The sequence below is a fragment of the Coenobita brevimanus genome, chromosome 15, assembly GCF_032717465.1.
Source record: "Coenobita brevimanus isolate Jiangsu-jjx chromosome 15, ASM3271746v2, whole genome shotgun sequence".
NCBI classification, from domain to species: domain Eukaryota; kingdom Metazoa; phylum Arthropoda; class Malacostraca; order Decapoda; family Coenobitidae; genus Coenobita; species Coenobita brevimanus.
Genome location: NC_136968.1, coordinates 1,222,314 through 1,233,538, shown reverse-complemented (window position 1 = coordinate 1,233,538; position 11,225 = coordinate 1,222,314). Strand labels below are relative to the sequence as shown.

The 11,225-nt window shown below is 39.8% G+C and overlaps 1 protein-coding gene across 1 annotated transcript in view; it reads left to right on the top strand.

Moving 5' to 3' along the window:
* The window catches only part of Klp31E (kinesin-like protein 31E), a 154,546-nt gene extending 144,536 nt beyond the window's left edge, over nt 1-10,010 (top strand). The window contains exons 31-32 of the mRNA XM_080265388.1: nt 490-616; nt 9,764-10,010. Of these exons, the coding sequence (XP_080121514.1) occupies nt 490-616; nt 9,764-9,836 (200 nt within the window). The 3' untranslated portion in view covers nt 9,837-10,010. The remainder of the gene's footprint in view (nt 1-489; nt 617-9,763) is intronic.
* Nucleotides 10,011-11,225: the final 1,215 nt, after the last annotated feature.

Sequence of the window (11,225 nt, the reverse complement as noted above, 5' to 3'; positions counted from 1 at the left end):
TGGGTGTGTCTGTGTGGGGGGGGGTATGTCTGTGTGGGTGTGAGTGTGTGTGTCTGTGTGGGTGTGGGTGTTAGTGTATGTGTCTGGTGTGGGTGTGGGTGGTTGAGATCCTGTATACTGTATAAGTGTATGTCTATGTTTGTGTATGGGCAGGTGGTTGGGTGGGTTGCCTGTGTACTATATGTTTGTGTATGTGTACAGGTGGGTGGTGAGATGCCTGTGTACTATGTGTGTGTTTGTGTGAGTATGTATATGTGTGTATTTTTAGTTGAAGTGGACAGTATATATGTGTATTTTTATTGAACCACTTCACTCTACTGATGTCACGCCACTTGCCGCTTATCCATCCATCCATCTTTCATTTTATCTGTTGTGTCTGTGTCTATCTGGATATCTGTGTGCCTGCCTGCATGCATTTCAGTTGTCTTTCTGTCTGTCTATCTATCTATGTAAATACTGTCTATCTTTCTTTTTCCATTTTCCGCCCAGGCTGTCGTGGAGGAATGATAAAGATGTGGTCAACGGAAACTTGCCAGCAGATTGGTGAGCTTCGAGCCCACGCCTCACCCATCAACGCTATCACCACTAACTCCACCTGCATATTTACTGCATCTAAGTAAGTGTGGAGGGAGGGAGGGAGAGAGGAATGGAGTGAAGGAGAGATGGTAGGGAAGTAAAGAAGGAAGGAGGGAAGGAAAGATAGTAGGGAAGGAAAAGAGGAGGGGAAAGAGATATGGAGGGAAGGTGAGTTGATAGGGAAGTAAAGAAGGAAGGAGGGAATGAGAGTTGGTAGGGAAGGAAAGGAGGAAGGGAAAGAGACGTGGAGGGAAGGTGAGATGGTAGGGAAGCAAAGAAGGAAGGAGGGAAGGAAGTACAGGAGGAGGAAAGGAAAGAGAAACTGAAGGAGTTCCTCTCAACACCATTACCACAAACTCTGCCTTCATTTTCACTGTGTCTCAAATAAGTGTGGGGAGGAAGGAGGAAGGGAGGGAGGGAGGAAAAGAAGGATGGAGGGAGAAAGGGGAGTAAAAAAAGGAGGGGAGGTAGGAAGGTTGAGAGAGAGAAGGAGGAGCGACATAAGGAGATTAAGAAGGAAGGAAGGAAGGAAGGAAGGAAGAAGTGAAAGGGGAGGACATTTGGAAAGAAGGGAAGAGGTATGGTGAGAAGTGTAGAGGAAGGGAGGAGGGAGAAAACAGGGATATAGAGAAGAAAGAGGGAGGAGAGAGAGAGAGAGAAGTAAAGAAGGATGGAGGAAAGTAGGAAAGGGAGATATAGGAAAGTTGAGATATGGAAAAAGAAAGAAGGTTGGAAGTAGGAAGAGGTGGAAGGAAGGAAAGAAAATTTGAAAGTCAGTTCTGAGGCAGGAGAGAAGTCGAGGTGAAGGAAGAGGAAGGAAAGGATGGGGAAATGTGGATGGAGAGAAGAGAGAAGCAAGGTATGATGAGAGGGAAGGAGGAAGAAAAATAAAGAAGGAAGAAAGGAGAAAGTGAGATGGGAAGAAAGAAGGAAGGGAGGAAGGGAAGGCATGTGTTGGGGAGGAAAGTAGAAAAGTGGGAAGGAAAAAAAAGGTAGTGAGAATGAGAGAGAAATATGAAGTGGCAGAGAAGAAGCAGGGAGGAAGATGGGTAGAGAGAGAGGGAAAGGAGGAGGAAGGAAATGAAGGTAGGCAGGGAGGGAGGGAGGTAAGAAAGCAGGAAAAAGAGAGGTATGGAGAATGAGAGAGAAGAACTGAAGTGGCATCAGGGTCAAGGAGGGGAAAAGATGGCAGATAGCCTAGGAACAGTAGAAAGGAAATTGAGAAGAAAGAATGAAGAAGGAAAGGAAGGAGGGAGGGGAGGAAGTAGAGAAGGATGGTAGGGAGGGTGGGAAAGAAAAAAAAAAAATCAATGGATATTCCCACAAACTTAACCTGCATAATTATTGTTTATTTGTAAGTATAGAGGAAGGAGGGAAGAAAGGTGAGAAAAAGTGAAGGAGTATATTATTGCAGTTTTTTATAACCTGTATTGTACCTTATATAAACAACCCACACAGTCCTGGAACTTTAAAACAGGACCTCATTTTATTCCTGTGTCAACCACATGTTTCTGTTCAGCGTTGGAAGGAAAAACTCATAGTGAAGGGGTCAGTGAGGGCTGTGTCTAACCCATACAGTTTGAAAAGTCTCTCAAAAGCTGAATAAAATCATGTGGAAAAAGCAAAAGAAAAAAAATTGAAAACTGAAAAAAAACACTGAAGTTGAAGAGGTGGATTTTTGGGATTTTCTGGGCTTCTTGACACTCACTAGGAATGCTGTAAATATCGCTAATCTTCCCTGTAGTGTTTATTTACAGTACTTTGCCTTCTTATTCAGTAAAATAATTCTCTCCCAGTAAGACATAATACTCAAACACAATCCCTCAGTTTTTCCCATAATTGTGAAGCCCTGTGTCGCATCTGAAATAATACCCTCATGTAGTTTGACTCTTGTGAATATATAAGATTTGGCCCACATGTCTTGGGGACTTTGGAGGCTCCCTTGGTGTTCATTTCCTCTATTTTCATGTACGTATAAGCTGGTATTCACGAAGGTTGAGGAAGCTCCCTAACACGTCTTCCTAAGTGATTTATTTTGTTTATTACACCTTACTGTCCTCTTGTATGTTACACAGAACCTTCCAGTATCACCATACTTTGCATAAAGCTCCCTAACACCATTTCCTAAGTGATTTATTTTGTTTATTACACTTTATTACACCTTACTGTCCTCTTCTGTGTTACATAAATCCTTCCAGTATCACCATACCCTGCATAAAGCTCCCTAAGACCTTTTCCTAAGCAATTTATTTTGTTTATTACACCTTGCTGCCCTCTTCTGTGTTACATAAATCCTTCCAATATTGCCATACTCTGCTTAAATAACATACAAAAAGGTATTAACCACCCACTTCCAAAATAAGTCACAAAAGAAGAGGTGTAAGGGAGCTTCCTTAACTTACAAGACATAGCGTGTTCAGAATCTATCAGGTAAGTTGTTCATATTATCCCCTGTAGTGTAGTAATGTTGTGTTTTAGGTTGTTCTTGTTCCTGCCAGATAAATTTATACAGTTCAGAAAATCCTTAAATAGAGAGGGTTAATTAATCCCTTAAATAGAGAGGGCTAATTAATCCCTTAAATAGGGTTAATTAATCCTTAAATAGAGAGGGTTAATTAATCCCTTAAATAGAGAGGGCTAATTAATCCCTTAAATAGAGAGCCTTAAATAGAGAGGGCTAATTAATCCCTTAAATAGAGAGGGCTAATTAATCCCTTAAATAGAGAGGGCTAATTAATCCCTTAAATAGAGAGGGCTAATTAATCCCCTAATTGAGAGGGAGGTAATTAATCCCTTTAATAGAGAGGGAAGTAATTAATCCCTTAAATAGAGTGGGGGGTAATTAATCCCTTAAATAGTGAGAGGTGCTAATTAATCCCTTAGAGAGGGTGCTAATTAATCCCTTAAATAGAGGGAGCAAATTAATCCCTTAAATAGAGAGGGCTAATTAATCCCTTAAATAGAGAGGGCTAATTAATCCCTTAAATAGAGGGGCTAATTAATCCCCTGAATAGAGAGGGGCTAATTAATCCCTTAAATAGAGGGGGAGGTAATTAATCCCTAAATAGAGAGGGGGCTAATTAATCCCTTAAATAGAGACAGGCTAATTAATCCCTTAAATAGAGACAGGCTAATTAATCCCTTAAATAGAGAGGGAGGTAATTAATCCCTTCAGTAGAGAGGGAGGTAATTAATCCCTTCAATAGAGAGGGGGCTAATTAATCCCTTAAATAGAGGGTGCTGATTAATCTGTTAAATAGAGAGGGAGGTAATTAATTCCTTAAATAGAGGGCTAATTAATTCCTTAAATAGAGAGGGGCTAATTAATCCCTTAAATAGAGGGGCTAATTAATCCCTTAAATAGAGAGGGGCTAATTAATCCCTTAAATAGAGAAGGGCTAATTAATCCCCATGAGGGAGGCCTAATTAAGGATTTATGTAACATCTCCATTTTAGAAAGTCCCTCCTAACCGAATAAAATTGTTTGCATAAAGTAAGGATAATATAAAACATGGCATTATTATACTGAAGGTAAAGGTAAAAGTATCACACAAGAGAATATTTAAATTTTATAAGCAAAATAAATCACCGAGAAAGAGAAGCTAAGGAGCCTTCAGGGTTCTAGAGATTATGGCGTTGTTTCCATATTTGATTCTTCTGAAGACTGTCCATATCTGCAGTAAGACCCATTGGTTCCATTATTCCAGTTTTCCAGTATTTCAGTGTACCATTATTCCAGTTTTCCAGTTCCAGTATACCAAAATTCCAGTATGTCAGCATTTCATTACTCCAGCATTCCATTATTCCAGCCTTCCAGTAGTATCAAAATATGTGTTTTACTGTGTTTTGGAGTTTATGTCGCCCTCTCTTGATGTGGAGCCTACTTTGGTTCCATTATTCCAGTTTTCCAGTATTTCAGTGTACCATTATTCCAGTTTTCCAGTATTCATTGTACCATTAGTCCAGTACATGAACATTCCATTATTCCAGCATTCCTTTGTTTCAGCCTTCCAGTATTATCTAAATATGTGTTTTACTTTGTTTTGGAGTTTATGTCACCCCCTCATGATGTGGAGCCTGCTATGGTGTCTGTGTTGACTGGATGGAAGGACACAGATCCAGCATCATTCTGGGAACCACTCCTCCACATTCTTCCCTGTGCCTCACTGCTGGGAAGTGCTATCTGCCACAAGGGAATACTGGTTCACTGCACGGGACAGCCCTGAAGGGGTGGTTATTTGCCTGCAGTTGATGGGTTTACTCAGCCAAACAGATTGTAATTACGTAACAACAACAGCCCCATCCCACGTAGACGGATTGTAATTACTTAAAACAACAGCCTCATCCCATCTCTTAGGTCAGACTTAAGGTTAGGGTAACAAATATAGATTCAGAACCAAACATCACAGTCACTCCTAATTACAAGTCAAGGATATTCCAAAAAATCAACATTTTCCACACAATTGGCACTGTAAATCGAGGGAACCAGTGTGCCAGGCAGGTACCAGTGTAACTTTAGGTTAGTTTTTATTTTGAACATCTGTGAAAACTGTGGAATTCCCATTAAAAAAAATGGCCTTAAAAATGCAACATAGAAAAGACTTCATGTTCAAATGAAATGGCAGAATCCATGGGTCTTGCTGCTTATCTGTAAATAATATGTTTTTCTTCTATTTGAATACTGTATTAGAAGATCTTCGTGTACTTTTAATCCTGTCTAAATGTGTCGTCAAAGTCAAAATGTATATCTAAGTATAATTTTCCATGATGCAGTGAGGGCGACGTGAGAGTGTGGAGGCCTCTGGTGGGCGTTGCTGCTGGCACCACCTTTGAACTGACACTGTAGACAAGAGAGAGAGAGAGAGAGAGAGAGGGAAGTTAGTTAGAAACCAACACACATGCAAAAAAGAAAAAACAAGAACAGGAGATAGTAGGGAGGAAGAGGAGGAGGAAGAAGAAGAAAAATGAAAAGTATTAGACAAAATAGCTTACATACAACAGAAGCAGGGGAGAGAAAGAGAGAGAGAGAGAGAAAGTTAGTTAGAAACCAGCATACATAAAAAAAGAGAAAACTAGAATAGAAGATAGTAGGGAGGAAGAGGAGGAGGAAGCAGAAGAATATTGAAAAGTATTAGAGACAAAATAGCCTACATACAAAAGAAGCAGGGAAGTGAGAGAGAGAGAGAGAGAGAGAGAGAGAGAGCACATACAAACCAAAAGGAAACTCAAATTGGAATGAGAGAAAGAGAGAGAGAGAGAGAGAGAAAGAGATTGTACACAGTGCAATTTAATGAGAGGATCCACAGAATATAAACAAAAAAATTCAAGACATACAGACAAATAAAAGAGAGCGAGACAGATAGACAGACGGACAGACGGAAGAAAGCAGACAGGATCAGCATTGGACAAAGTAACGTAAAGCTGTGAATGTTTTGACTGCATGGCCGATAAAACTGCCTTGTGCGACTGCTTCTAGATGAACTAATTCTCTTTTGTTTTATTATTATGTTTTTTTTTTTTTGTCTGTAGCACTAGGGAAATTTTTGCTGTGCAGATTTGTAACTTTAGACATTACATATCAGTAGATCCTGGAATATACCGTTTTTCGCGGCTTATAAGACGCCACAGTGTGAAAGACGCACCCTAATTCTGGAAGGGCAGTTCTTAGAAAAACAAAGTTTGTCTCCTTATCCCCTTTGGTGAAAATTAAGTATAGATGATGTCCTTTACAGAAGAGACAAAGTTTGTAGCAGTAATAATGGTAATAACTTCTTACATATTTTCCCATCTGAAGTGTAAGGGCATTTAATATTGGAGATTAATTTCCACCACATGTTAGCATTACATAGAAAAGAAAGTTCATTAGAGGTACAGTTGAGGAAAATTGTCTGTCATGCAGTCACCCACTAGTTTTAAATTTGAATTTGAGACAAGTGTTAATGAAGCAGTAACTTTGTGTGAGGGGTGAGGTTACTGGAGGAGGAGGGTGAGGGAAGCTGATGGCTCATACCCTTTCTCCTCCCATCCTCATCCCCGCTCACATGTACTAACTGGATAGGTGAGTGTGAGGCTAATGCTTCACTACACTCTGAGGTTGTCATTATCGCACCCTGGCAACCTACCTGTCAACAGTGCATCCAATTTTTTGTTGTCATTATCGCACCCTGGCAACCTACCTGTCAACAGTGCATCCAATTTTTTATCATATTATACACGAATCATATTATTATACACTAATATATTAGACACAGATATTATTATATACAAACATATTATACGCGTATCATATTATACACGAAATCAGAAGCACGGTTGACAGGTAGGATGCCAGGGTACGATAACGACAACCTCTGAGTCGTGCACCGTGACTATAGTACTGTACTTGCTTCACATTCATTGGTTCAGAGTAATGACCAATACAATGTAGAACTTTCGTCAAGTGTACCCCGTGGGAAATTGGAAGCCCTTCATGCAAAACAGAATCATTAATATCATTGATGTATATAGCCTCTAGACCATTATTTTTTTGTCTACACTATTCTGCCTAAAAACATAACTCTTTATTATAATCAGCCCATTTGCATCAGTGGCAGTTGTATTTATTTTTTTATTTTTTTAATTGATGGCCACACAGCTTTCCCCAGCTTAGAAGAAACCCTCAGATTGAAGTGGATTAAGTTGTTAAGTATTTTTTACAGGATGATGGAAAATAAAGCATATGGAAGTGTCTATAATCAGTGTATCTTTAGTACTGACACTCCACATCCATTGTCGATACCTCACAACTGAGTGATGATTTAAATTTTTGGCCAGAAACTTGAATTTTGAATGATGCTGGTCAAAGTGTGGTGCCTAATGAGTTCAAAACCAGGATCTGCTGTTTTAGAAGTGTGCTGCCATGTGTATTAATATTTTGTTCTTTGTGATGGTGACTTTAATAATGTTTATTTTATAGAACAAGGGGCCATATCCTAGTGGGTTTAAGCGGCTCTTCCTGGTTATTATATGCATGTACCAGTTTGTTATTTCTTTGATAGATATTTATGCAAACTGTCTCCAGATTTAAAGAGATATACTGGTAAATAACATGGAAGAGAGTAATAAGACAATTTAAAATTCTCTTATGTTATCATGCAGATATTTTGCAAACTTTTAATAGCACAAGAAATAATTTTGAGATGTGAATTTTTAGGGATGAGATGCATGGAAGCCTCCTGAGTGCAAATCAGTAAACCCCAAGATGGTTGGCTTTGTTTATCGTTGTATCTGCCAGTGTTACGATTATTAGCTCTTGCCAGAATTGCGTCATAATTTGTGTTATGTGTTAAACTTGTATGCTGAGTGGCTTTGGAGACTTTGCAATATTTCTTCCTTAGCGATTCATTGTGGAAATTCTGTCTAGCTATCTGTCTGTTGCCATATGCTTTAATCCTATACGGGGTTGCCACAAACAAATTGCCTCCATGTTGCCCACTCCCCCAGCCATTTTGCTGCCCTCCCCCCAGCTCACAGCCCCCTCTCTCATATACAGATTACATCTTAGTATAGTTTTGTATGTTATCAATGGAAAGTAGAGCAAGTCACTGTGAAGGCGATATAAATAGACATACCAAGAGAATGTTAATGTGTAATATCACTGTGTGTAATAAATATAGCATGAGAGAGGGGGGTGTGAGCTCGGGGGAGGTCAGTGAAATGGTGGGGGACAGGGCAACATAGAGGCGATTTGTTTGTGGCCACCCCTAACAGGATTAAGGCGTCTGGCAGTAGATAGATAGATAGGTAGAAAGATAGATAATAAATTTGTAATAGGAAGAGGGGTTATAAAGCCTCGTGTGCCACTTTTTTTATATGTATACAGTATTTTGTTTTTTTTTTCTTTCGTTTTCAGGTTGCATGTTAACTGTTTGACTAATTCTACAGGGATTTTATTTCTATATAAATATTTGCTGTAGTTTGGTCTGTCTCCGCATAACGTGTCTATAAAAGTGGTCTGACTTTTTTATTTTCCTGCTTTTTTCTTTTTCGTTTATAATATTCTAGTGTTAAATAGTCCATTGTTCCAGTATTCCAGCATTTCATTCCAGCATTCCATTATTCTGGCCCACAATATTCCCACATTTGTCAGTTTTTCAGCCTTGTGGTATATTGTAGTTTTTTATTATTTTTTTTTTTTGGGGGGGGGTTTCTAATTATATACTACTAGATGCCATAATTTTAGCTTCCCACTATTCTCAAAATTTTCAGTATCTTTGCATTCTGTAGTCTGGTTCCTGGTATTCCAATATTATGTAAATCTTGGCTCCAAATATTTCCCCATTCCGGCATTTTTCACTATTGCAGCATTTCATTCCATCATTCTGGTCTCCATATATTTAAGGTATACTCTTTTAACTGTCTGTCCATCTATCTATCTCTCTATCTCTATATCTCTCTATCTGTCTCTATAACCAGATGCCATATTTCCGTAAGGGGTGGCCATTTGTCTTCCAGCTAGTTATTTTACAGGGAGGGGCACTAACCCCCTGCCAACCTACTTGCTGACTTTTTACTCTAACTTGTCCTAAAATTGCCATCTCCCAATCTTGAACACTAAGCTGTAATGAGAGATTAACACTAGGATATGATGCTGGTCATGAAGAAGTGCAATGGAAAGGATGTAGAGCCATAGCATTATTTATTTGACACTGGGCTATGTGAAATAAGCTGCAAAAGGACAAAAATCTGGGCCAGGATAAGATAAAATAACTCTAATTCATCTATTTATCTATCTGTCTTTCTGTTTATCCATATGTCTATCTATCTATTGCCAGATACCTTAATCCCATAAGGAATGGCCACAAACAGATCACCTCCATGTCACCCTGTCCGCCTGCCATTTCACTGCCCTCCCCTCAGCTCACACCTCCCTCTCTCGTATACCTCTCTGCTCCATCCCTCCATCTCATCCTCAGCCTCCCCCTCCCTTACCACCTGTCCACGTCACTCACATACACTCTCCCCGTTAGTCTTTTGCTCTCCATCCCCTCTACATGGCCAGATAAAATAACTCTGATAATTTGTGTTCTTCTCTCCCTCCCTTCCTCCCCCTTCACGTCACTCACATACACTCTCCCTATTAGTCTCTCACTCTCCATCCTCTCCACATGGCCAGATATATTAACTCCGATAATTTGTGTTCTTCCAGTGACTGCACCATAGGGATGTGGCGGGTTAGGACGAGTTATGATGTGTCTCCGGAGCTCTCGGATGCATCATAGCGCACTGCCCGCCGCCGTCCTCATCCAGGGGTGCGCCGAGCTCCAAAATACAGACCCTAACCATCGCTCCACCCTGAACGACCCCTTCACAGTGCCAGGGTTGTTAAAGGGTGTAGGAGGTAGTTAGGGACCAGGACTGTGTAGTGTAAATATCAGTTCAACTCCAGTGCAGTATGTAAGCCTTAAGGAAAGATGGGACTCCTGTGTGTATGTATATAACTGGTGACACACACACACACACACACACACACACACACACACACACACACACACACACACACACACACACACACACACACACACACACACACACACACCAGCCCATCATCTTGGTTTGTAGCAGTGGCTCAGACCTCTCTCTCAAACACCACATTGACAAGAAACCAAACTAATCCAGAAACTTTAACCAGGCATGCGGATTAACGAGAGAAAAACACCGTATAATCGTGTCCACTAACTAAGAACGACGTTTGTATATATAGGCCTTAGTTACACGTGTATGTTCATTCCGTTTTATTTGGGAGGAAAGTGATGGAGTGGATGGTTATGTTTTTTTATTACAATATGAGGTGAGACAAGGAAGTGAAAGGATAAACAGCCAACCTTTGTAATGAATGATGATAATGATGATGATGTTGATGGGAGTAAGAGAATGGAGAAAGAAATGGAGTTTTATTTTGAGTTTGGGAGCGAGAAGGAAAGTGAAGGAAAGACAGGAAAAAAAGAATGGTGATGGTGATGGGAGTAAGGGAGTGGAGAAGGCTAGAAATGGAGTTTTATTTTGAGTTTGGGAGCAAGAAGGAAAGCAAGGAAAAGACAGGAAAAAAGAATGGTGACTATGATGATGATGGAAGGAAGTGAGTAGAGTGGATTTAAATGGAGCTGTTTTATTGAGAGAAAGTAAAAAAAAAGAGAGAGAAGTGTAAGAAGGAAGTAAAGGTAAAAGATAGAGAAAGATTTGGAAGTGAGAAAAGAAAATGTAAAGAAAAAAATTGATATTGGGAAATAGGGAAATTGTGATAATAATGAAAAAAAGTGATGATAATGGAAGCAAGGAAGTGGAATCAAATTACAAGAAGAGGATGGAAAAAAATCACGTCTTTATCAGAAGTGGAAAAGACCAGAGAATTTTACTAGAGTGGAATGTATGTGAGGCTGCCATTCGATCGTCAATTTTAGAAGCAGAGAGGAATAGAATCTGAACATGGGTGGAGTGCTTTTATGGATTACAGGATCAAGTGGAGTTGTTATACTGGATGTGGGGTCAGATGGAGTTCCAGAATCGGATATGGGACGGAGTTGAATCCTTTTGGTGTATCATAGTGGTTAAAGAAGGATGTTTGGTCCTTGTATATGATATATCATAAAATGGAGGCCATGTATCAGGTA